The sequence below is a fragment of the Genypterus blacodes genome, unplaced genomic scaffold (genome assembly GCF_046128005.1).
Source record: "Genypterus blacodes isolate CSIRO-AG114 ecotype Tasmania unplaced genomic scaffold, CSIRO-AGI_Gbla_v1 ptg000107l_1, whole genome shotgun sequence".
Classification (NCBI taxonomy): Eukaryota; Metazoa; Chordata; class Actinopteri; order Ophidiiformes; family Ophidiidae; genus Genypterus; species Genypterus blacodes.
The window spans coordinates 1,431,946-1,458,775 of NW_027466911.1; the positions used below are offsets into that span (position 1 = coordinate 1,431,946).

At 46.5% G+C, this 26,830-nt stretch overlaps 2 protein-coding genes across 2 annotated transcripts in view; one reads left to right on the forward strand and one right to left on the reverse strand.

Moving 5' to 3' along the window:
- LOC143008753 (CXADR-like membrane protein) overlaps positions 1 to 26,830 on the forward strand; it is a 249,425-nt gene that overhangs the window by 61,513 nt on the left and 161,082 nt on the right. The window lies entirely within an intron of this gene.
- Positions 1 to 26,830, reverse strand: part of fhod3b (formin homology 2 domain containing 3b) — a 79,450-nt gene that overhangs the window by 12,552 nt on the left and 40,068 nt on the right. Inside the window, exons 4-13 of the mRNA XM_076160619.1 lie at positions 22,976 to 23,043; positions 21,262 to 21,367; positions 8,761 to 8,855; positions 8,171 to 8,282; positions 6,873 to 6,967; positions 6,213 to 6,356; positions 5,862 to 6,106; positions 2,506 to 2,616; positions 2,208 to 2,342; positions 771 to 821 (exon numbers count right to left, since the gene is read on the reverse strand). Coding sequence (XP_076016734.1) covers positions 771 to 821; positions 2,208 to 2,342; positions 2,506 to 2,616; positions 5,862 to 6,106; positions 6,213 to 6,356; positions 6,873 to 6,967; positions 8,171 to 8,282; positions 8,761 to 8,855; positions 21,262 to 21,367; positions 22,976 to 23,043 — 1,162 coding nt within the window. The remainder of the gene's footprint in view (positions 1 to 770; positions 822 to 2,207; positions 2,343 to 2,505; positions 2,617 to 5,861; positions 6,107 to 6,212; positions 6,357 to 6,872; positions 6,968 to 8,170; positions 8,283 to 8,760; positions 8,856 to 21,261; positions 21,368 to 22,975; positions 23,044 to 26,830) is intronic.

The following is a 26,830-nucleotide window of genomic DNA, read 5'->3' on the forward strand; positions in this document are numbered from 1 at the left end:
GTAGAGAGAGAGAGAGGGAGAGGTAGAGAGAGAGGTAGAGAGAGAGAGAGGGCAGAGTTCAGCATGCGTGACTCCTTTGAAAACCCCTGATGGATGATTTTGAAAACTATGCCGTCTTCAAAGCGCAGAGGAATTAAATGATCTCTTGTCTGAGTGGAGTTTTAAAAAAAGCAGAAAGATCAAATTAAATACAAGCTCATGAAAGCGTTTAGAGACGTCAACATTGAGGACATATTTATGGATTATTTCAGGGTGATTATGGTCAGACGGAGCTGTAATGGTTTTACTGTAAGGCCTCAGATGACTGATGACATCCTTCTTAACATTTGCCAAAATGCTGTTCAACCTTTTTTTCTTCCTAGCGGCTGCTGATGTGGATTCAAAAACTATTTACAACTCGACTAAAAGCATTTTCCAATTCGCGGGAACCGAAACAATAAAAAGGCGAGGGAGAGAATGTACGAGCTGTAAAATGGTGTCGCGCACACAAAAGAGAGACAAACGCACAGAGCGGAACCTTGCCAAAACACAATTACACACTTGTCCTGTTAACTTTGGGACGTGTTAATGCCGAGCAGGCCTGCAGGGGCCCCGACACCCATAACTCAGCCCCCCCCAGGCCTCGGGTGCAACTCAACTTTACATCTGCTATCAATTGTAAAAATAAGATCTCAAAGCGTGTGCAAACATTCAGAGATTTATGCTCTTATATCTTCACATCTGCATCGTTACGAGGAATCCGTGTGAACCCCGCAAACGTTAGCGCTCACCTCTCCTCTCGCGCTTGCCTGGCCTCGTCCCTCTTCTCTACATAATCCCGACTGAAAGGGAAAGAGACAAAGAAAATGTGTTAAAGAAATCATTTGTAGTGAGTAAATATTGGGAGATTCCGCTGACACAGCTTTTCTGCCTTCTGTTTCCCTTCAGTACATTTTTTTTGGCATTCAACTTCTTCTGCATACTTCAACCTACAGACACCGTTCAAACGTCGACCTGTCCAAGATATTCAGGACATTATCGCTATGACGACTTTATGTGTGCATATCTTTCATATTTTCTGAAAAATTTTGCGTTTTCCGGCTTCGATCTTTCTCCAACTTTCATGCAGTGAAACCATTCAAGTATTTGTTTTTAGGTCTTCAGATGTCAGGCTTTCAGCGCTTTCAAATATCTCACGGTTTTTCAGGTATCGGGAGTTTAAAATACTTGGAATGTTCTGCCTTCCCCATGTGTATTGTGTCCGGTTAGAGTGTGTTCAACCCTCAATAACCTCCACAAGTTTCACACTTCACAAACAACAAAAACATAGAAACATGGGAAACTTTCATCCGTTCATCTTACGTGTAGTTTGTGCTCTTTCTGCATTCAGGCAACAACTGGTACTGAATTTTCCTCGTCTGCCCGATGTTAAATATTTGCTGGTTCTTTGTTTTTTCCCTGCTTTTTTGGACCATAATCCATCCCTAGGTTCAGGAAGTTCTCATGGTTCTCAGGGTTTCCCATGCAGGGCCGTGGACAGTCAAAGAAATGTTAAAGAAATGTGCATAAAGGGAAAAAGTGGTGAGAGGTGAGTTTATCCGATTGCAAAAGCACTGAAAGTCTCTTAAAACTAAAGAAAAAACGATGTCTGCGTGTCGTTCTCTCATTCCATTTCTTTTGGCGTGTCCATGGCCTGCACCTGTGGATCCCACGCTGTTAGGAGGAGCTAGCAGGAGCCCCAGTCCTTCTCCATCCTCTGTGAGGACCATCAGTCGTGCTCCATCCTCAGTAAGGACCCCTGCTGTAAACACCAGCCTGTCACCTTTTATACGGCTTTGTTTTAATGCAATAAACTAATTCTTCTTTGTCGTGTCTTCCAGAATGAGGAGGAGTTCAGAGCCGGACCTTCATTCTGTTTGCTGGGTGAGAAGAGCGAGAGCTTCCATGTTGCAGGACGTTGGGGTCGATTGCAACACCTTGTTCTTTTACTTCACCTCCTTTTCCTGTGTTCTCATTCTATCATTCCTATTGTGCACCTTCTTTTTCCCGTGTTAGAAAAGCAAGAAAATAGAGGAAAATGAGGTGAAGAAAAAGGACGAGAGAATAGGAAAGTGAGCTGTCGTGGATGCTTGAGCGCTGTGGATGCTTTCTGTTCAACCAAACATTATTGTGACTCTAAACTTGATGTCATTCAGTGGTAGTCGTCCAGTTTGTGAATTCAGACTCACTTGAAGCGGTTCCTCTCCTCCATTTCGATCTTCTGTAGCCGCTCCTCTCTCTCCATGCGTCTTCTCTCTCTCTCTGCAGCCAGCGACTCCTGGTGCTGCCTGTAGGAGGAGGTGAGCAAACCCCCCAAAGTAGGCCTGCACATGGACATAGGACAGAGAGACAGAGAGAGAGAGAGAGAGAGAGAGAGAGAGAGAGAGAGAGAGAGAGAGAGAGATTGTTAACATTGGGGTGGTTGTTTTGAGTTTTCATTTGGGTTTCGGTTTCATTTACGCGTGAAGTAAAAGTTCACACGCCAACCTGTCAGATTTGGAGTCTGGTGTAGCGGGAGCTGAAGTGCTGAAGCGATGGATGGGTTGCGTTGTAGCAGCCTGGTGCCTGCCAGGGTATGGAGAGCCATTGGCGCCAATTCTGGAAAAAAGGATAACAAGTTTTGTAACAAACAGAGTAGTGTCCCATAGTGACACAGAAAAGGCAATGAGGGGCAGCTAAGGCAGACTGCACCATGTAATGGCTCAACAAAACACTTTTCATAAATTCTGCACATCTCCTCCTATAATAGTTTGAACAGCACAGCCTGCATTCATAAAAATACAGAAAACAAAGGGTTAAATTATTTATTGGAAACACAAACGAGCTAACGAGCATTTCAAGCATTTTGATTCTGATTGCTCAACTGGTAGAACAATCAGAATCTCTCTGGAATTCTTGTCAGGCAGTGTGAAACAAGTCTGTGAGCCTGAACAACCAATCAGATCCATTTGTACACCTATGCCATCGCCACACTAACAGCATTGATCTTCAGACCGTCTCAACTTCTTCTTACCTTTGTGCCCAGCAGGGCTTTGGAGCAGGCTGAGATATGTGGGAGTGGTTTATGTGTGACGCCTCTGTCAGACTGAAGACGGAAGGTACAGTGAGAAAACACACACACACACACACACACAGAGGTACAGTCGGGTAAAGATGAAAGGACAACGTGTTAGTCACATAGGCGAGGAGGTGAGACAGGGCGGGGCAACGGGGCCGACACAGGCAACACAATATGTCTGGTAAAAGTGAACAAAAAGTGTTTAAGGAGCTTTAATCGTCTCTCTTTTGACTGCATAGAGGACACAGAATCATTTAGACACTCAGCTGTGCCGGTCCACATTCTATCCCATATCTGTTACACCAGAGCTCTGCAGAAACACCAAGCCTCACTGAGACGTGCACGGCCATTATTACGACCTTGTCCTGTGTTAACTGTAGGAGATGGCAGATGCGACATACATCGCATCTGATGGGAAACAAAGATGTTTACTAGCCACTGCGATCATCTCCTCCGTAAAAGGAAGGAGAGAGCTAAAGCAGAAGCTAGGCTACGTGCAATACGAGTCACCTCACGGGACACAATCTTACAACAGAGAGCACTTTGACTCTGTACTAATGCCTGTAGGTGTGGAGGTGTGTTTTTATGTGCTGAGGCTTTAATGGGAGTCCAGATGGCAACATGAGAGAGATGAAGTGTAGCTCCTACGCTCTACCTGTAGCGCCTTTCTCTGCCGCGGCCCTTCTCACTCTGCTCGGCCCCGACAGACACCACAGGGCTCTGGCTCAAGTCGGGGGATGGAGGGAGAGGATGGGAGGGAGGAATGGGCAGTGAGGTAAGGGTAGACGGACAGTGACGCCGCATCGGGGGGTTCGCGGGGCCGGGCGCCCTACTCAAAGGTCGCTGGGGAGGCAGAGTGCCGAGACTAAAGGTCCTCTGTTTTGGTGCGACAAACACAGGAGAAGACGCCCCGGTCCTGAGGCGGAGATACTCTCCCTCCGCATCGCCGTCCCTGGCTTTAGGTAGGACGTTGGCCACACATTTTAAACTCAAACACATGTTAGGGGAGCCCGCTACGGCTGGAGCCACACTAGGATGACACATACAAGAGTAGAGGTCCAAAAGAAGAAGAAGAAAATCACATTGTCAACTAAAGGAATGGGAAGAAGTCACACCTGGGAAAAACCTAAAATACCTGCACGCTCCCTGTCTAGAGGACTCAGTGGCTGGATGACTTTCATCATCTGCCTCTTCCTTGCATTCCTCATTCTCATTCCCATCCTCTCCCTCCTCCTCCTCGTCCTCCTCCTCCTCCTCTTCTTCCTCTTCTCTGTGGCGAGGAATGAAAAAGGGAGGACGCGGGCAGGAGAGAGGGAAGAGAAGAGATGTTGGACAAAGACACCATGAAAACACAGTAGCAGTAGCAGCAGCAGAGAAAGAAGCCCAAGAAAGATGGAGGACAGACACAGAGAGGCATGCGTGTGAAGAAGAGGGCGAGGCAAGCCAAGGGTTTAGGGTGGCAGAGAGAGAAAGCACTGAAGGAGGCACAAGAAGATTAGTAGTCAATATGTGGTCGAGACAATGTCCTAAGCTTGTTTGGTAGAGAGTTGACATGCAAAACGCAACTTCTGACAACTTTCAACAGAGTAAAATTGTCTCCCAGCCACCGCACCTGAGGACGTTCGGAGTAAAGCCTTCTCGGAGCTGTGGGTGATATATTGCGTGTTTTGGAGCGATACAGGGGCCTGGCGTACGTCGTCATGTGTCAGTCTGTGGCTCGTTCGCTATTAGGGATTCCTCTCAGATGCCTGGGTTCCATTAACAATGTGGAAAACAGCCATCTTCAAAGGACGGTCTCCAATTTCGTGTGTGTGTCAGACTGGAAGACGCTGAACTGGCATCGTATGACCTGCTGGACGGAATCTAACTACACCTGACAACCTGAGCGCTATCAGAAATATTGGTGTGTTACTACTACTAGTCCCTTAGTGGGAGTTATTGATTATCTGCTACTTATTTGTATCTAAATATGTCGGCATCAGCATTTGTGGTTTATCCCCCAAACCAACTCCCATTTGTTTGTGGGAGCCTAAAATGGCTTTGGACCAAGTTTGAGACCTCTAGTTCTCGCCCTTCCACGAATCTCTGACCATAAGCTCTTACCCTAACCCTAACCCATCCCCAGCCTTAATCTTTACCCACTTCCACCCTTTTTTGCTGCAGTTTCCACACTTTTTGCCCATTCAGAAGAGCATTGGTGAGGTCAGACACTGATGTTGGACGAGAGTGTCTGGCTTCGCAATCTCCGTTCTAGTTCATCCTAAAGGTGTTCAATGGGGTTGAGGTTGAAGCCTTCCCTGAAGAGTGGAAGCTGTTATAGGTGCTAAGGGGAAAGGGGGCGGACTCCATATTGATGCCTATGGACTTAAAATGGGATGTGATAAAGAGCTCCTGTAGGTGTAATGTGTAGGTGGCCCACTACTTTTGTCCGTGTAGGGCATCTGTGTGTTTACAGAAGTTTCCCATTTCCATTACAGGTCCAGGCTTTCTTCCACTGCTGGAATATTAATGTAAATGTCACTTTTGCAACAGGAGCCTTTTATTTGCTTTTCTTTAAATGGCTACATAATTAAATTCTCTAAGTTGGCTCCGGATAGAAAAAGTCTCAGACACTGAAACACAATACGGTGCTCGCAGTCCAGCCGTTTCCTGTGAAAAAGAGTCCAGCCTGGATCCAGAAATCTTTTGTGTTTCGGTCTAACAGGGGGAAAATTGAATCCAAATCCGAGCACGAAACAACAACAACAACTCTTGGCTGAACCTTTAAGACCCCGGTGTCACGTACCTTTCGCTGATGTCCTCCACCGGCCTCCCGCTGAAGGACAGGAAGCTGGTGTGACTGTGGGAGCTGCTGGGCGACCCCGGGGCAGAAGCGTGGCCCCTGCCGTTCTGGAGCGAATGTCTCCGGCTGCGTCTTCGCTCCAGCCCTCTCCTCTCATTGGTGCCGCCCACGCTGGCTCGCCGGCGGTCCCTGCGGCCACTGGGAGGCAGCTGAGTCTCATCGTCGCCGTCCTCGCGCCGTAACGTCACCTGGGTTATTGTGTATGGGGCGGGAGGGAACAAGCTTAGTATCAGTTTATGCCAAATGTTGGTGATGGACATGATGAAGGCTCATTTATGTGTCGGCCTCCCAAACCTCATAGATGTTGAACTGCTCCACGAGGTCGAGGTCGGTTCCCTTCCTGCTCAGGTGCCTCTGGGCGATGCCTTCGATCCCCTGCTCCTCCAGGCAGTCCACCATGTCATAGTACGAGTCCTGATCCGGGAGGCCTGCCAGGGTCTGACACACAAACACATGTTTAGGGTTACACAACACGTCGTCCTTGTCATATTTTAGATTAACTGCGTGTGAGGGGAAGAAAAAATTGGAACAATGGCCAGGGAGGGAAAAACCTGTTGATTTCTATCTGGTGCTGAAATGTGATCTGTAACCCGAGAGGCTTTCTGGTCAAGACTCCACCGCATCATTTATTTCTTAGCATTTGTATGCATTCCTGTCATCTGGATTGCGTCCCTTGCGTAATCAGATCCCATTTTTTCAGGCACAGTATGAAGAATGTGGCAGGTGTTGGGTTGTTGCACATGATAGCGCTCAGCCCCCGTCCATTTTTCATGAGGATAATCTTTCTTTTGCCGTTGCTGCTACAGGGCCTCAGTGAGTCTTTGGCTGTGGACGAGCGCTCACGGCCCAGATCCGATCAGGAGTCAAACTTCAGATTAACGTACATCATTCAGTTTCAGGATTGTGTGAGCGTGAATAGGGTGAAAGAGAAACACGGCAAGCAGCATCACTGACCTTGTTGATGAGAGTCATTGCGTACACCAGCAGTTCCGTATCCACTCCATCCTTCTCATCCAGGATCTCCGTGATGTTCGACCACAGTTTGATGCCTGCAGGATCATAAAGTGTGCGAAACGTTGTCACAAGCCAAAACTCAAACTCAAACAGCTGCACCGACCTATCGCCAATTCACCGCAAAGAAAGAAAGAAAAACCTTGCAAGAACCAAAACAAAACGTTGTCTCATGGATTTTAAAGGACGGCAAAGTCATAGCAGTCTTCAACTAGCAGAGGTGTGAAAGCAGCAGGGGAAGAGCGAGCAGGGCCGCTCATGGAGTGACTTGATCACCAGCGAGAGGAGGTAGCAGCTCTGAGGCCTCCCAGCCACAAGGGTCAAGCCGGCCTTCTCCTCCTCATCAGGAGACCGGGGATCGGGTTTAGTCTTCCTATGCAATAGCAGCCGAGACCGGATAAGACAGAGGGCTACCCGACCCCTCCACACACACACACACACACACACACACACACACACACACACACACACACACACACACACACACACACACACACACACACACACACACAGACACACTCAACCCCCTGCTGCACACTGAGGTAACAACGTGAAGCTGACAGGTAACTGAATCCACCATGGGCGAGAGCTACAGTCGCTTTCTATAAGTCTCGCTCGATCTCAGAACAACTGATCTGACTGTGTAACAGGAAGCTGTGTGTGATCTGCAGTCACCTGAACAACTGCAGAAGGCTCCATAGCTGAATTAAAAAGACAGGATTTCTATAATGTGACACTGCTGACAGCTTTAGTTCCATTACAAACTGGAAAGCAGAGAGTTAACACTGAAACGTGATGATGTCATCCGCGCAGACAAATCCTGGAGCAGCTCCACAGACGGTGAATAATGGAACAACAGGGACATTTTCTTATTCATAACTGGAAGCCCTACATTTATATAAAACACACTCATTCGTTTGGACCAAAACCCCAAACAAAAGTCCGATGAGCTCACGCAGTCGGTTTCTCCTTTCGATGGATCGACACCAAAACGTGTCGCCTCATCATGACCCCCATATCAATTTTTAAGTCTTGACACTCTGATTTCCTGCAGTTTTTTTCCGGCTACAAATATTAAGCTTTCCATCCAAAAATCACACAAATACCAGAGTAGATTTTCCCTTTACAGCTGTGCCTGGACCGTGCATCACAGCAGCAGCAGAGGAGTCCACGTTTCCCACTGCGAGTTCAGTTAGTTCACCTTGTTTGAACCTTCCAGGCCGCTTCGTCGGCGCTCTCACCTCTTTTGGTGTCCACGACATCCACGGCCTTTATGAGCAGGGCGGCGTTAGACTCTGTATACTCCACAAACACCAGCAGCAGCTTCAGCGCCGTTTTCACCACCAGACGAAACTACAAACAGATGGAAATAAGGTTGAACTGAGTGTGTGTTTGCCCGCGATACTTAAAATGCTTCTACCAAAGTCAGACGAGACAAATATGCAGAATATAACATTGATAGGGGACAGTGCAATACTTAAATGAAGGCGACTGATTGAATGAGGAAACTTACACTCTTTAATAAAACAAAGTGAAGCACGGGAGAGAAAAAGAGAGAACATCCAGTCAATAATAGTAACAGTAACTCTTAAGACAAAAATGTTAGACAGACAGGCAGAAGACGGATAAGTAAGAACAGATAAATAGACATCATTGCGAGAGAAGAAGCCTGTGTACTTTCTTTCCTGTTGTACGGCAACCTGGCCACTAGAGGGCAGCTGAGGTGACCTCGGTGGCATTCAATTTCAGGGAAGTGAGCTACATCACTAATTCACAATGATTCTACAACAGAGTGACAGCTGCGGCGGAGATACTGCGTGTTTGGTTTTACCTTTGACCCGGCGAGGGAGTAGAGCCACTGGACGGTTTCATTGTGAGAGATGAGACCGTTCATACCGTCCACGTACAGCATGATCTGTCCAAGAGCTAGGGAGAGGGAGAGGGAGAGGGAGAGGGAGAGGGAGAGGGAGAGAGAGAGAGAGAGAGGACAGGGGGAGTTAATCATCTGCCATTTGTTGGGGGGGGGGGGAGCGTTCTACAAGAGTGTATTGGGTTAGTGGTTCTCAAACTCGTCCTACCGCCCCAAGTGGTACACCGGATGACTCTGGAAATTTCTGCAGAGAATCCAAACAACTCAAATCTAAGGAAATGATATTATTGTGGGAAAGTCATCGTCCTCAAACTGGCTTTCAGGGAAGGATGTTACAGTTTATTATTCTCTTTTAATTAAAGAATTGATGTGGGATGGGGGGGGGTCGGTCAGGAATAGCCCGACTCCAGCTCTACGTGGGTGTCTTCTCACACTGTAAACATCTAACTTTCAGTACCACACACACACACCCACACACACACATGCATGGGTGATATTTCTATTCAAAGCAGCTGAAACCTGACCTGAGACTCCTGGAAAGTCTTGTAACGACAGTAAATGTATGCAAATGGTGCACAGTCATTTTGAATGCAATCAAAGATGAACTGCATTTTCTCCTGCATTGGTAACAAAAGCACACACGCACAATACAAACACGTGGAATGCGCGTGAAACGGTTGAGCGGCACGGCTCCGACCTGACGCGTAAAAATGTCCGCAAAGACCGAGGGAACCGCGGCGATGGACGGCGAAGAAATCACAACACTTGGGTGAAGACAGAAACGTTGAAAAACAGCAGCGGTCCACTCTGTCCTCAGCTCGGCAGACTGAACTGGAAGAAAAATATTTGAGCAGACTAACTCACTGGACTCTGACACGACTTCCATCTGTAACAGGATACATAAATAAGAACATAATAAGAGCCATGGGAGCTCAATGGGGGGTTGGAAGGGGGCTAAGGGGGGGGGGCAGTAAAAATGTAGGGCTTCTGTTAAAGAAAAGAGCCGAAGGGGGGAGGGAGACAAACACTGCTGGACGGACAAAAGCTCCATTTAAAGACTGCGGTGGCGAGAAGGAAAGAGCGAAATGGTCTGTCAGTTCTTAACAGCGTCTCAGCGGCCGTCCCCACACAGCGAGCAAACGGTCTCACGCGGCAACAGGATGAGCTCAGCTTGAACCATACATGATACACGAGCTGACAGCGCCAGGGAAGTCGAGGCATAAAGAGTCAAGGGTGGAACCGCTTGGGGAGGCCCGTTTGACGACAGACTTGACGGTCTTGGAGGGAAATCCTCAGACGATTCATTTTTTTGAGGTTTTCCCTTACGAACTCTGTACTAGTAGGAGCTGAAGTGGCGATGATCAGAGATGCATAAGTACATGTAGATAGACGATAGACGATCCCCTGACAAACCAAGAAACGTTTGATTCTATCGTTTCCAGTGCCAAAGTTGAGCTTTGAACTGTTACAGCGCCACCATCAGGTTTCGTGTTCAATGTGAAACAAGTTTTTAAAGAATCCACAACAACTGTTTTGGAGAAACTTTCTAGTCAGGTCCCAGTGGGTGTGGCCTCTCTGGATGGATGCAGATGGACCCAGGGAACCCAGGACTTTGATTCCTTGAGTTATAGTTCGGTTTGTAACTTTTTGCGTAATCCTGGCAGATGGAGGAGGAGGAAAAAAGATGTTTGCGGTCAGATTCCTCCGTGACTCTTATCTGGATAAAACACTTGAATTGACTTATCTGGAGCTCTTTAAATTACTTCCACCTAATCCCCTCTAACTGTGTTTAGATCAAATTGGTCTGACAGTTTGTGTGATGAGCGGCTGCAGCTTCTGTGATGGATTTTCCCTCCCCGTCTCCTCTGGAGGGGCATGAAAATTGTGAATATGCTGTAGATGAGCCAAAATTCCCAGGTGCAGCTGTGTGTGCATAGTGCGTGAGAGTGTGTGGGTGTAAGCACGAGTGTGTGTGTGTGTCTGTGTGTGTGTGTGTGTATCCAGATGGCCCACTGGTGCAGCAGCGGCAGTTCATCTTTTATCAATCAGGGCTAATTACTCACTACATGTCAGGCCAGAGCATTCCAAACAGTCCTCTCCCGCTGCGAGCTCTGAGCCGCGTGTCACGGCAGTCAGCAGCACGGACAATATGGCAGATCAACCAAGACCACATCAAGAGTGTGTTTATGAAAACATGATTAACCTCCCTCAGTCAGTGAAGGCCCACAGTGTTGCCCTCGCCTGAAACTGCACTTGCCGATGCACGGGCGCCGACAGATGTGTGACAGCAGTAATGACATGATGTACAGCTGGCGTAAAAGAGTCTCTAATGGATTCCTACTGTAGGACAAAAAAAAAGCAGGTGAGAAGTGGCTTAAACGCATTATGATTCACTGTGACATTTACACAGACTGAGAACATATTCCTCCAACGTTCGCCAGATGAGTAATGAGCTAAACGCTTCATCGGCAGCCGATGTCTGACCTGTAGTATCATGGCTGCACATCACTTTATCTGCCGCGTGCACCTGTGTAGAGGAACGCCAGCGCTGCACGAAGGTCGCCAGGAATGTGCATTGAAAACAGGAGGTGAGAAGAGAGGGGAGAGAAGAGAAGAGACGAGCGGCCTTGATGAGGCTTTTAAAAAGGTGTTATTAGACGACATCAAAGCCCAGGCGATGACGCGTGAGACATTAGTGATTCTAACCAAAGTCAACAACAAAATGAAATGGCTTTAGCTTCATTGAGAGGTGTAATCTTTAAGGAATTACTCAGAGATATTACTGAGGCCATAAGAGTTGTTGTGAGGGCCTGAGAATCCAAAAGAACATGTACCAGATAAATGTGGAACGCTCTCACGGGGACGGTTTTGTGCAATTAGTACAAAGAAAGTTTACATGCAGCTAATTTTAAATGCAGGACATGCAGGTTTACCATTGTGGAATTACTAACTGTATTTAAGTAAAGGGTTTCTGGATTTATTCCACCGCTGGAATAAACAACTATTTATCCCATGTCAGCGGTTCTCTACTGTGGTATGGAGCTTGAGGCGCTGCTGTGTTGATGTCATTCGTACAGCTAGCATAGCACTCTCTTGGATGGCGCTCCGGTGGGGGGGGCAATATGTTACATTTGTCGCAGGTTCGAGACAGGTTCAATACTTCAATCCCCGTTCAAGCTCTATACTTGATATACATACATATCTTTGTTGTGTATTTGTCTTCCACGTACTGTAAACGTTTCAGTTTCAGTCTGCAGATGATTCTCTGTCTTGGTGGCTTGTTACTGAGGCGACACTGACCTTTACTCAAAGGTGGTGCCGGGATCATAACGTTGTAGAACCACTGTCATTTATAAATCAAATTTACTGAACATTTTACTGCACGTAAAGAAATTATAATATTGAAATTCTCATGAAGCAAACCAGAAACCACACAATTATTGTCTTTTCTTTCAGATTCATTAAAACTGCTACATTGCTGCATTATTCAATGCCAGCTGACATTTAGCTAAAATTAAACCACGAGTACAAGAAACCACATGGACTGCAGTCACTGAACAGTTAGGGAAAAGGATACTGTAACTGTTTCAAACAATTAAAAGGGCATTTCATTTTTAGAAACCATAGCCTTCAGAGTCTGCTCAGAAAGAGCTGAAAGGAAACATCTACTCAATCTCCCAGCAATCACTTCTGCAAACTGCAAATGGAACTTATTTCCACACACTTCTGGTTTAATTAGTCGTGAAACTGCTGGGGGAAAGTAGAGTTTTACCTGTGCGTTGCGTTTCATGTCTAGAACTTTCAAAAGAGTGATTCTAGCCACCGCATTACAGCGCACTTCCTTCTCCCTTTACCTATGAGGACAACGGAGCCGGGATTTGTTTCTCAGCTCGGCCAGACGCTCATCAATAGCTCCTGGAGAAGGTTAATAAGAAGAGCATGTGGGGGCCGAGTGTACACGGGACAACCTCCACTTCAAACACCGATCTGGAGCCAAAAAATGTGGGCCTCCGAGTAATCACCAGCAGCTCTACTATACCTCACACAAAGTACAACAATAACACCGCTCGGTCCCTTTGCATGGACGTCACGTAATGGGAAGCTGGCAGACAATGAGCTGCCTTTCCAAGCACAGTGATTAGAATTTAAATGTAAGCCGTTACTGGAGAGGATAGAGATTAAGCTCCGAGAAGGAACTTGGAAGTGTTTAATAAGTGATCAGGAAAGTGTATATTTTACAACATCCTGGGGCAAAACACACCAAAGCAAGGCCACATATCACCAGAAATGCTCTCAAGTACAACGTCAGTGAACTTTTCAGGAACTTTAGGCCCAGGAAACCAGGAACCAAGGCTCATCAGACGCTAGCATGGTTCCTCCGGCAGCAGGATTTAAGCTAACTGAGTTCCTTCTCTTCTTCTTTACCTGTGCTTTTTCTGCTGTTAAAGCACCTTACACACATTGCCTGAAAGGGGAATTCAAATTGGATTTAATGGAACTGGGTGTGAACCTGACTTCTATGACATCACACTGGTGACTTCCTGTTGGGACACCACAGCTTAACCACCAAAAACAGCCACTGAAGCCACTCCTATAACCTTGTCGTAAACTCAACCACACCAAGTTCTCGCCCTGGCTTTAGTTGTCCAACCAGCCTTTTTGAGGAAGCAACTCCTTCATGATGTCACAACTACTGCGACACGTTGAAGAGTGCTCACCGGGACCCAAACTGATTTGGTGGCGTCTTATCTAGTCAGAACTTTAGGTTAAGAGAGAGAGAGAGAGAGAGAGAGAGAGGATGTACAGGGCGACTGAGGTTTGGTTGAAAGTCTTTGCTCCGGGGGCCTCTCCCTCTCTTAAACCACAGCAATTATCTTCCACAGCCTCAGGAATGTGCAGGAAGGGTTGCTCCCTGACCGCACGCCCGAGGTGAGAGGCACTCAAGAGGCCTGGGTGGCAGCGGCGGCACCGGCGCGCGCCAGCCTGACTCACGCATCGCTGTGTAGTATTCCACCTTATCTGCTGAGAAGTGAGCGATGGACTCGGCCGCTCTCCCTCTGCAAAGACCGCTCCTCCCTCCCTCCCTCCCTCCCTCCCTCCCTCCCCTTTCACCACTCTGCCCCTTTGGTTTCATTTACATTTTGGAATTTATCAAAACTGGGTCAGCCAAACTGTCTGTCAGCGAGCAACATTTATTTTGCCAGGGCTCTGGGCAGAGGCCAGATCTCCGTCCAGCTCACAGTGCAACAACGTGCAGCCCTCTTATCTTGTTGCCTTATGCATTAAAGTCGGATCTGCTCTCGCGGTTCTGACGCACGCCTCCCCGTAGCCAAATAAACTCAACCCAGAAAGTCAAAGCAAGCTGAATTTTACGCTGATTCTCTTTTGTTTAGTGTCCACATCGCTCAGACACAGATGAGGGCCCAGGGTGACCTATAAATATCTCATCATTATGAGAATTTGTGAGATTTTTCCTGCAATCTAATGGCGTTGATTGAGCCAAATCGCGACAGATTTCCTTTTTCTGCGCTGTCATTTCTCATCACTTTCTCATCTGTGCCCCCTGGTAAGATTCAGCATGCAGACGCCGATGTTCGTTACTCGGGCCAATTAAACGGCTCTTACAGTACGGTCTGGGCTATGACATATCCACCGGGTTATGTTCCATTTGTTTTTCAGCAGCAGCACCTCTAATCACCCAGGCCATTAGAGCCAGACTCACTGTCTCAGCCGGGCCAATTGCATTCACCAAGCCCACTGCCAGACCTGCAAGAAGCCCCCATACAGTAAAACAACAGCGGGGTGTGTGTGTGTGTGTGTGTGTGTGGAAGGGGGGGGTCTGTCTGTCTGTCTGCCTGCATTTTGAGACAATTTACTGTGGGCCAACGACCAAACAAATTCCCTAAAGACAAACAAACAAACCCGTCGGAACAATAGCACGGAGTCAGACAGCGGAACCTTCCAGTGTTTGGCTTGAGATTTCACTCCATTGGCAGTGGAGACTCGTTAATGAACTGAGCATAGAGAGAGGGCTAAACACACACTCGTACTATGACAGCCACTCTTTCACTTCAGAGGCATCAGGTCAGAGGCGGGTAAACCCTTCCACGTTTTAGGACGGTGAACAGCTGTGAAAGCCCAGCTGAGGGGAGCGTCTTCCTCTCATCGCATCCCAATCCCGAGGCAGGAGAAGACTGCAACGGCCTGAGACATCCAGCTCTTGTAAAGTGAACGGAGAGACAAGCTGTGGTCAGTAGTTACAGCACTTGAGAGAATAGCAGCGTGATCACACACTCGCAAGAACGGGCCGTTAAAAGCCCACTCAGACGCCCGAGCGCCCGCCCGCCTGCTACATTACTGCAAAGGATTATTATTTTTTTCAAATGGATAGTTTATGTGTCTTGAACTGCAAGGTCAGAGATGACAAAATAAGAGCCGGTGAAGTGAACCAAATCAAACAGTTCTTATAATATAATTGGCGTGTGTACTGAATTGTGTTACAGCAAAACGAGGCTCCAGTATGCGGTCGTGATTCCACTGCCAGTGGTTTTTGCGAAAGGCGGAAAACTTTTTCTTTTTTCCCCTGTTTCTTTTTCCAGTTGCCTACAGATAAAAGGAAAAGAAAAGGGGGGGCGGGGGGGGGCAGAATATAGGTCAGGCAGGTGGGGTTGAATTGGGTTCAGATGCGAGCTGGGGTCGGACACGGTGAGGGGGGGGGTCGCAGGGTGGGACGTATCCGGGGCAACGCAGGTCTCCAAGCTTCAGCAAAAATACTCAGTTACACGTTAAGTTAATAATTGCGATTGTTATCCAAATCAGTCTGCGGAGTACACGGAGTGTGTGTTTGGAGCGGCACCGAGTGTGTAAGTCATGTAGTGATTTAATTTAATGAGGGGAGGCCATGCTGGAGGCAAAAGATAGAATGTTGCCGGTGGAGCGTAGAGAGTTGAGGGGCTGCAGGGGTGAGACGGCGTTTAGCGCTCATTTCCTAAATTTCCTCTGACGGAATGAAGTAATTCCATGAAGGGGAAACATGTGTCATCCTAAAAGAGAAGCGGCTCGGGCCGACAGTGTATCAGAAAATGATGTATTGACTCATTCCGGAAGACAAAAACACTGAAAGCTCTATGGAAGTGTAGAAATGACCAAACGTCCTGGGTGACGCTGCTACCTGTGTGTGTGTGTGTGTGTGTGTGTGTGTGTGTGTGTGTGTGTGTGTGTGTGTGTGTGTGTGTGTGTGTGTGTGTGCGTTTGAGGCTGGAAGGTTCTGCACAGGAGCAGTGGCTGAGTCAGAGAAGCAGCAGGAGATGGGGTGGAAAGTATGCATGCTTTCTCACAGGATTTCATTAGAAACCGAAAAAAGAGATTTGGGTTTCTATTGCTGTGACAAGGGCATTCCTGGAGATACCCCCCTCCTGTGTGTATGTGTGTGTGTGTGTGTGTGTGTGTGTGTGTGTGTGTGTGTGTGTGTGTGTGTGTGTTTCCTGTGTCTTCCCTTTCAGATTTCCTTTATCCTCCAGGATTTACCGCAGCATTACGGCTCTGTTTTTTGCTTTGCAGTGACTCATCCTCTCCCTGCACATCACCCCGAGTCGTGATCAGAAACTGTTATTATTAAATCATCACATCCACAGTGACCAGCATATACGTCCATGCAGCATCTCTGCCTAAAGCCCAGCTGGAATGGAAAGAAACCTAGACGACGGCGCATAGTAGAGGTTCCCGCCCCCACTCGAACAGAAGACCTATAACACAGCCAGACAAACACACAATACACACTGTTTCCAAGTGGAACTGCCAGCACCTCTGTTAACCCGACCACGCCTGGGCTTTCACTTAACGCTCAGAGAAACGGTCAGACCAGCAGAGGCGGAGGGGGAGTCGGCTCAGATATGGGAATTATAAGATCCAGAGAACATCCCAGTATCACACCAAGCCATCGTCTCTGTGCTGAATTTAGACCCCAAAAAGTAAATAAGACATTGCATCATTCCTAACAGAAGCAATATCTAACATGTTAAACTGAGCAGTGATGACTTTAGGTAATGATATCAATCATTGACTCATCCTTTAAAGACTATAATGGTGTCTGGGACAGTAAGTTCCTGAGAAAGTTACTGGACCCTGAAAGATTCTGTAGTAAAATCAAACGATTTTCTGGAGAATTTATGTCCAAATTAGATCACTGAGGTTGTTTTTGTGCACTTTGAAGCATTTGTAGTGACATTTAGAGTGTTGTGTCTAAAAGCGTCCTGAAATATTCCCCTTACAGTTCACTTATTAAAGACTCCCCTCCTCCTCTAATCTTTCCCTTAATGCCTAACACACACAGAATCATCATAAAGTCAAATGGTGAAATAGCAGCTCTACCTAAATTATTCTTAGATCTCACACAGATTAAAACTAAAATATACTTCCTCGCTGAATCCCAACCCACAACACTGACACTGAAAACACAGCAGGACGCCTATAAATTCAACAAAAGCTCCTTCTGTTTAGGGGGGCACTTGTAACTGAGCAAAAAAAAAAAAAAAAAAAAGACTCTCTGTGCAATAAACTGGCTGCAGTGTGACGCTAAGAGCCGGAGCGGAGGGCTGTGCTGCACTGGGGAGCAGTGTACCAAGTCCCAGACAATTTAAGAGGCAATGAAACACTCCAATACTACAATACGTCTCTCGGTTCCCGCTCGGTCCCCCCCTCTGGAAACCAGGAAGTCAAGGTGGTTTAACTTATGGCATCATAACGGCCACGTCATTAAAAACAGAGCGGCGAGGGAGGGGGGGAGGTATAGGATGTTGTTCATAGTCCCATTTCTTGCGGAAGTAATAAATCTGTGTGCAAAGCGTACATGTAAGCTTATGTACACACAGAGATCTGATAGGACTGTAATTTATGCAATGTGTAAGAATGTTATTTCAAGTACACAACAGGCAGATTTGCTTTGATCGTTTCTCTAAATTCCATTTCATTCCACAGAGGCCTTTGAGACGTGCACACACACACACAGCTCAAACCAGAGCTCGCACCGACACACGTGAACAACAAACGTTTCAGAGCGAAGAATAATTACTTCAAGTTGGCCGCCTTTAATCTCGCCGCTCCCATTTTTTATCCTCCAGTCAGCAATTAAAGAAAGTTGTTAGTTTTGTTAGCGCTCCTCTGTAAATACTATAAAAGGAATCATCCAGCGACAACCTTGTTATTTTGCAGTTTGTGCTCATCATAATTGGTGTGTAGGGCTCTTGTCCTTTGCACGGTGCGCACAAACACACACGCACACACACACAGGAGGCTTTGGGAGATGTTGGCCTTTGGCAAAGACTAATTCAATTTAAAAGCTTATTGTTCTGTCAACAGTGGTGTGATTCCATGATTACTGCTGCTGCACAGTCTGCGGCACAAAAGAACAAAATAACAACACACACTACAATCTACAATAACAACCCTGCAGTATATGTTACAATTACTGATGTTCCATTTTTTTCTGTGACTCGACATAGTTTATAACACTGTGCTCAGACGCTGCTCACACATTCATTCATAAATTAGCAAGGTTGTGCAAATATTGATCGATATCTTCCACCTGTACACCGCTGTAAGGCTTCCCATCTAATATGTGACTTGACATTGGCATCTGTTATAGTCACATAAGTTCAATATTTCACCTAAAATAGCTTGATTGTAGAGCTGCCTTTGTAATTGTAACTGTAGGTGGACACTCACAGAAACAGATTGCATAGACAGCAGTACACAAAATAAGTCTCTAAAGTCATGATGCCATTTGGCTGAATTAAGCAAAAACACATTAGTAAAGACAAATGCTTCTTTCAGCCTTTCCTATTATTTGGTCCACCACGTGTAAGTTCTTAAGATCATCCTTGTGTAACTGATATCATGTTAGTCTCACTCAGAAGTATACTTACTATAACAATGTGCTTTAACAATGAGGCTCTCGCTCTCATGAACTTCAAATGTGTTTTGTTTGGCTTCACAAAACACTGCAGAAAGATTCTAAATAAGAATAAAAGTAAGGGTTAGTTATGTTATGGATGAAACAGAATCTCAGTATTGATCTCGTTTTCTATTGAGTCGGAAACTGTATCACACACAGACGTGGGCTTGATCTGATTTTTTTCTAAGAAGCCTTGACTTGTGTATTTGGCTGTGGTGCTGGTGTGTGAGGCTCACAGGGGGACCAGATGGCACAGTTAGCGCTGGAAAGGTGACCTCACACCCGTTCCCACTGATGGGGTGATAAAGGCAGACAAGCCCCCCCCCTCAAGCCCCCCTCGCCTCGGGCCCAAAACACAGGCCTTCAAGGAGCGAAGTCCACGTCTGGAAGCCCTCTGAGCCAGGTGTGAGGGGCCCAGAGAGGGGCCCAGACCCCCAGAATCTATACCCACACATCACTGAGGGAGCACTAACTGGCCACAGACACCTTCGAGGGCTTTGAGCGGAGGGGAATGAAAAAAAAGGCGAAAGAAAGCGAGATGGCGATGTAGATTGCTGCGGTGAACGAGCGTTTACGACGACGGCAGAGCTCCAACAAGTCGAGGCTGCGAACCTGAGCGCGTGATCGTGCCGCCCTCGTCTACAAAGAACGGCAAGAACGACTTTTACTCATGAAAGAGAGCAAATCTGTTTTTTGGGAGTTTTTTAATGCACACCAGACAGGCGACTTTGAGAATCTGCATTCCCTAGTTTTTTCTTCTTTGTGCCGGCCTTGACATGAAGCGCATACGTTTATGGCTGCAACCCACACGAGAAGTGTTTAATACCAAAACAATCACTGCTGTTATGCTTCTCTCCCTCCCTGTGTGAATTAATTCAGAGGAGTCCTTGTGTCATAGTTTGCAGCTTCTCTTGGAAACAATTGGCAGTAGTGCAGCTAAACATTTCCTGCGCTCGCCTCTATGTTGAGGCACGTGCTCCATTCTCATCCTTCAGAGGCTCAGGAGGGAGGATGATGTACAGCACTCCACAATTCCTTAGCCGGTCAGGAGAGAAAATAGGTCAAGAGTCGAAATGGCTTTAAAAGGGCTTTTGGGAGAGCGGGTTGTTTGGTTTGGTTTCTCCTGGCGATGCAGGAGTACGAGAGGAGAAAGGTTAGAGTCTGCGGAGACCACACGATAAATTAGCACATGAAAGAATTAAGGAAAAAGCCCCAGAGAAACAAGCTGACAAGACGTTTTGTCAAAAGATATTGAGGAAGTAAAAGGGGGGAAAACGCAAGAGCACAAGGAGGAGGGGTAAAAGGATATTAGAGGCGGCCTCATCATTCAGTGCGCAACAACACTAACAACTCTTACATGTGGTCAAGTCTGCTACGTTTCCAAAAAGCCCGTCGCTCGCCTCCTCTGGCGTGTTTAACCGCCGTTTAACGCAAGTGATTTATCCGCTCTGAGTCAGAGACCAGAGACAAGTTAAGATTAAGCTTCAAACCTTAAAAGATCAGAGCCCCAGTGACCGCACAGCTCGTCCAGAGGTCAAGGGTCACATTCGTGCTTGTGACCTCCCCTTCTTGTGCTTGTAAATTAGAGAGGAAGTGTGAGAGCGTCCTGCCACTAAAGAGACATCCAGGTAAAGATCTTATGCCTTAAAGTGAAAACTGGTCCTCAATTTAACTCATCTAATGTTACATTTTCAGCTGAAAAAAATATTTTACAGATTTTTCAACTCACCGGTTCTTCTTTATTTTCTGGCCTTTTTGGACCACAATACATCCCTACGATCAGGAAGTTCTCTTGGTTCTCACGGTCCAACCCATTTTCAGATAGCAGTTACACTTTTTGTGTGAGGGCCAGTTGTTCACCATGTGGTTTTCAGGCATCTCCTACCTTCACACTGACTCAGCTCTGTGTCTCTGCTTAATTGGCTGCACCTGTTGTTTATAAAAAAAATCTGTAGCTTGAAATCCTATTAAAATTTCACTATCAATACAATTTCCTATACCTTTGACAACCCAAAGAGAGACAGGAGGAGGAAAAAGAGACGAGAGGAAATTAGTTTTATGATCTGCAACATCCTGACAAAACGTTTATGGGCCACCTCACAGCATGCTGTTAAAATGGCGGTGACCTTGCCGCAACTGCTATGGTGGGACAGCACAAGTCCCCCAACACGACGCTCTCACCTCTGCCTGACCGTTAGTCGTATGACGTCTCACCTACACTAACACCCTGCGTGTAAATTCACCAGCTGCTGCTAAACTCGACCTAGTATCCACCACAGCGTCTGCTACCCCACATTTAGTGTTTATGGGCTGTGTGTGTGCCTGAGAAGGTCATCAAGCGTAGTCATCAATTTAGATTCTGTATGTAAACACAGAGCTCCGGGTTAGGTTTACGGAAAGCCAAGTGTTGCAGGATTGATTAATAACATCCTTGATTGGCCGTAGTGCTGTAAATGGAGGTGTGAGAAGGCGGAGGAGAGGGAAGTGTGTTTATTGTTGCAAGCTCGTACCCCTGAGGATGTAATTCTGGTAGTTCTGGTCCGCTTCGGCTCCCACTTTTATCAAACACGTCAGCCCTTCAGCCACCACGAACTCATGCACCAGGTCCTTATCATCCTGGAGAGAGAGAGAGAGAGAGAGAGAGAGAGAGAGAGAGAGAGAGAGAGAGAGAGAGAGAGAGAGAGAGAGAGAGAGAGAGAGAGAGAGAGAGAGAGAGAGAGAGAGAGAGAGAGAGAGAGAGAGAGAGAGAGAGAGAGAGATACTGAGTTAGTGTGTCCCTGCTCCAGCGCTGCATTAATGATTGAGAATGTAAACGTTTGCCTGCTCAAAATGATGGTTTGTTCAGGGAATAATGACCCAAGATGAGAATAGATGACCCAAACATATTTTAACAAGTAAATAGGGTTTTACACAATAAACAAGAGTGACATCAGCTTAAGGGGGAAACTCCTGAAGGAAGGAATGGTGGATTCTTACTGGCCGATATTTATAAGTAAGTGGCAAAGTTCTGTGACATATGACAGAGAATCTTTGGCCGAGTCACTAAGCAAAAGAGGAGCAAACCTCACCCTGTCCTCAGTGCATAACTGTTGTCATTCAAATACTTTTCCTTAAGTTGGCTTTATTATGGAATCACAAGGCCCAGGCATGTTGGCAAGAACACAATAAAGCTTAACAGAAGAAAACAATACATTTTTACAACTGACAGATCCGAACATGTGTGTGTGGGATTATTGTTGCTTGCATCATTTAATTTAGACAAAGCGGGACAAATAGCGTAATGGGCCTTTACATATATACAGCATTCACATGGTGACCTCATCTCATCAAATCCAATATTTACAATCAGCTCCGACAACACTGAGAGTCTGACTGCTGCCGTTGCCAAACCACGAGGCAGAGCTGGCCTCATCCCTCAGCCTGCAGTTTGTTTGAATGGCTTCCTGCTGCTTTGGACTGTTCACCTCATCCTGCATTTTGTCCTTGATGACAAAACCACCTGCATCTCTCACACCTGTCGCTGACTCTGTAATTTAAGGCCACGCAGTAGGTTTTCTGCATGGATTCGACATATTCTGATATGTTCTACTGTTCAGTTGGGATAGAGAGGAAGACGGCAATAAAGGCTGCAGGGTGGTCAGCGCTACTCGTCTCCCAGGACAACGCTGAGCTCCTTCCAGAATAGCTTTACCATGGACCTGTAATGGACACTCCAGCCATTTGGCAAACACACTAAATAAACAATACTGCGTTCACATTGAAAGTAGAGCAGTACAGCACTTCTTACACTCCAGCATATACACCACTGTAATGTAAAGGATCTGTATTAATATCAGGCTTAGAGGATATTTTATTAAAGAACAACAGTGATCAATGTTGACATGAACTGAAAACCCACAAAATCCTTCCCAGAGTGCACAAAATGAGGTATTCTGATCTATTCTGGGACAACGGGAATGTTACGTTATGTCTGTTACTCTCTTTTCTATCCAATTCTCTCAGACTCTAACAGTTAACCCTCCCCCTCTATGGCCGAATGCCCGCCAGGCCAGCCCCGCCACGTGACGTATGACCAGACCTGGACACCGCACAGCTGCCACGAAGGGAGAATCACAGGACCAAATCCCTCTTTGGGTGTGAACAGATCCTGTGTGTCTGGGCGAACATGACAAACTGTAGAGGCTAAGGCAGACTAAGGAGAGCTAGGACAGAAGAGATGCATACCTGAAAGATCTGCTTGAGGGAGAAGAGGGCTCTGCGTAGCTCTCGTCCATTTGAGTTGTAGAGTTTCTCTGTGTGGAGAGACGGAAATCACATATAAACCAAAAGGACAAGAGATGAAGAAAAACAAAGTGCCTAGCTACCAGTGTTTCACGGTATAATTGACTTAACACATCATGTATCCATCCACGACAGATTTCTCCCTTCAAGATCACTTCCTCGTGTTTGAACAATGTAAATATCATTGGCTGCAATTATCCCAAGTAGCTAAATGTGAAAAATATGCAGTGGGAGGAATTGAGAGAGAGAGAGAGAGAGAGAGAGAGAGAGAGAGAGAGAGAGAGAGAGAGAGAGAGAGAGGGGAGAGGAACAACAGTAGGAGAAACTCAAGAGCACATCTGTGGAGAGTTAGAGAACAGTGGACACTTCCTGCTGACAAAGCCATATCTGCAGCTCGCCGTAACACAAAATCAAGGCAGAAAACTTCAGCCAGTTACTACCACAATGGTGAAGAAACAATACATCCATTAATCAATTATGGAAACTCCACAGAGGACCAAAGGAATGGCATGATGGATGACAGATCCTGGTGACGGAGGCGTACATTTCCTGCAACTACTTCCATCATCTTTCATCCTGTGTGCCGTTTCCCATGTCTGCCAGCGAGTGGCGGTGTTGAGCAGAGTGCTAATAAGCCTCCTTGCCATGGCTGCAGGACCTCTCTCTGACTCAGCACATTACTGCTGCAGATACAGCAAACGCACAGCACATGCCCACGCAAACGCTGCAAGTATGGTGCATTATGGGAGTGTTGATGGGACTTTAGTATCAGTGCTGGACGTGTGGGTCAGCAAGAGACTGACAGGTGACTGGCATGTACACACACACACTCACACCTATCTAAAAGACATGACTTGCACTTTGCCGTGTGCCTGTCGTCCATTTGTGCCACCACTGCAGCTGTTGCAGCTCCAATGTACGGACAAGAAAACGCATTTCCTGTCAGTGTGTAACAGGACGGAAAATAAACGTAAACGCGCCAGAACCAATGCCATACCATAAACACACACACACACACACACACACACACAAGTACGAACAACTCTTGTGCCAATGAGTTCCTTGTATTAACAAACAGCTGCCACCAATTCTATTCCAAAGTGTGAGAAAGTGATGAGTGCATACACTTGGGAATCAGGGCAACAGACTTCTTATTCAGTATTGTTGTTGGCCTCCTCAGCCACAGAGTAAATCCCTTCTTCAGCTGATGGATGTGTGTGTGTGAAGGGGGGATGGAGGGAGGGAGGGGGGGGGGGAGAGAGAGAGAGAGAGAGAGAGAGAGAGAGAGAGAGAGAGAGAGAGAGAGAGTCTTGGCTGCCAGTTCTGTGGGTACACAGGAAGCTACTTCTAGACACTGGACGAGACACTCGGGTTCTAGTGGTCTGATGTGTGTGTGTGTGTGTGTGTGTGTGTGTGTCTGTGCGTGCCTTTCCACATTGCACATACAGTATCACACCATCAGCCGCCTGTGACAAACACATCAAGCTACATCATAAACTCCAATCTAGCATTCTATTTAGGACACATTACAGACCTTTCTAATCTTTCTTGCTCCAGGAGGGAAAAACAATACTTTTACTCTGACTGAATAGTTCTTGTTCTACTGAGCTCTTTCTGGCTGCAAACATCCTGCACTGGCTGCAATTTCCTTTCTCTGTCCACTTAACACTAGTGCTACCTGGTGGTGGCTTTCATGCCAGCTTAAGAGGCACCTCCTGCAGGTAAGGACAGTAACTATCACCCTTCCTCTCCCATCCTTTTACCCGGGGCTACAGCACCACTCAGTGGACACTCTGGGTTATGGTATTTATGTCAGATGACCTGAACTCTCCCTTCTCCTTGATTTCTGTTTATTATGATCATTTATATTGTAGACTGATCAAAGCTTAATTGATCAAAAACCCTGAACTTGGGCTGAAGGTTTAATCCATTCTGAATTCAGTCTGAATACAAGACAAACATTGAAATGAAACACCACAGTCCAAGCTAGCAGAGGTCCTTATCTTCAGAGGATGTCGTGTTTCTAATTTATGACTGCAGTGGTATTTTGTACAAGCTTAACATGCATGAAAAGCTCAATCCCACTTGTGCATTGAGTGCCATACATGGTTCAGATGGCCGCGGGGATGTGTATTGGTCTTTTACAGAGGACTTCCAGAAAGTCATTGGCATCAACAAACACAAGGAGTAAATCTCTGGAGTGAGTCCAGAGGTATTAAGAGGGGGAAATGGAGGTAATTTATGTCTTTATAAATAACAGGAAAGAAATGTCACACATTCTGTTTTATGGCTGTAGAAAAATGCAGAAAGGTGGAAAACAATTTGTAGCAACACTTTTCACCAGTGCTGTGTGGTTGGCTTGTTCTGACATTTTCTATCTGCAGGTTTTTGAACGCTTTATATCAATACGTAGGCCTCAGGGTGCTGTGGATGATTTCACACCGTGTGGAGAGGAGCCACAAAGGAGAGGAGGAAGCTCTCTAATGCAGCAGGTCAGGACAGGGTCGGAGTCACGTCTTTGTACTTTAGGAGGATGACTCACAGTTTGGATTAGGGATCACTAAACAGACAGCCTCGCTGATCTCTCTGATCACTGGAGTGGAGACACAAAGGGCGACGCTGGGTTAATCATCACACCTTCCCCATGGAGAGCAAACCTCATTTGCAGTCCCCCTCCGAAGTGTTGCTTGGAATCGAATTTTCTTCTCAAAGTCTCAGGCATTGAAGGTTGATTGAATAAAGGAACAGATGAGCGATTCAGCACCACAAACAACCAACTGATGATTCAGCCCTGATCACTGCACAGCATCTTGACAGTGATGCAGTTCTCAGCAACAGCCCCTGAGTTTCAATTAATCCCAGGGGGGTGTGTGTGTGTGTGTGTGTGTGTGTGTGTGTGTGTGTGTGTGTGTGTGTGTGTGTGTGTGCAATGAGGGGGCAATCAGCGGGCGCATTGGCAGAGAAGTTCTTCATGCATTGTCATTAGCACAACGAGCTTCTCCACTTAGCTGCTCAGTCTGGAAGGCAATAAAACTGTTATTCTATTCCACAAAGAAATGAAGCCCATCTGCAGGAACAGATAGCTCCTTCCCTGTCCAGTCTACACACCGACATACCTCTAAAAGAGCCCCGTCTGTAGCGAGAAATGCCATTTGGCACATATATGTACTCAAAAGTATGGTTGTATGGCAGTATCAGCTGCATTTCCTGTTGGGGTAAGAAACCTAAGATCTCATTTACCCAGAGGAATTGTTTATGAACCTCAGCTCTCACAGGTACGAGCCCAGACAGATTGCTTTGTACGCGTCAACCACTACAACTGACGTACATTTGTCATGGATTTGTTGTTATTGTTGAGGAGATATCAAACATAGTTGGGCCACTGAGAAATACTTTGGCCAGCAGCGACCTCAGTGAAGTCTGGAACAACAGCTACAATGACAGCGAGAGCAAACTGTAATAGCCACGCATTTTTCAGCCACACATGGGCAACATTCAAGAAATACTCCACACACACACACACATACACACACAAAATCAAGACTGTGAGTCATTTTTCCTCCCAATCGAAGTAAAACCCTTTAAAATTACAATAATACACGAGTGCGTTTCAGGACAAGCAGACGAGCAAACCATCTTTACATCCACCTTGGAACCTGACTATGGAACCACTCAACGGTGAAAGCTGCTGGCTTGACACACAGCAGCTGTTTTCTCCCCTTTAAAGGCAACACACACTGTCTTCGAAACTGCAGTAGCTACAGGGACATAATAGTCTCATAATTACAACAATCATAG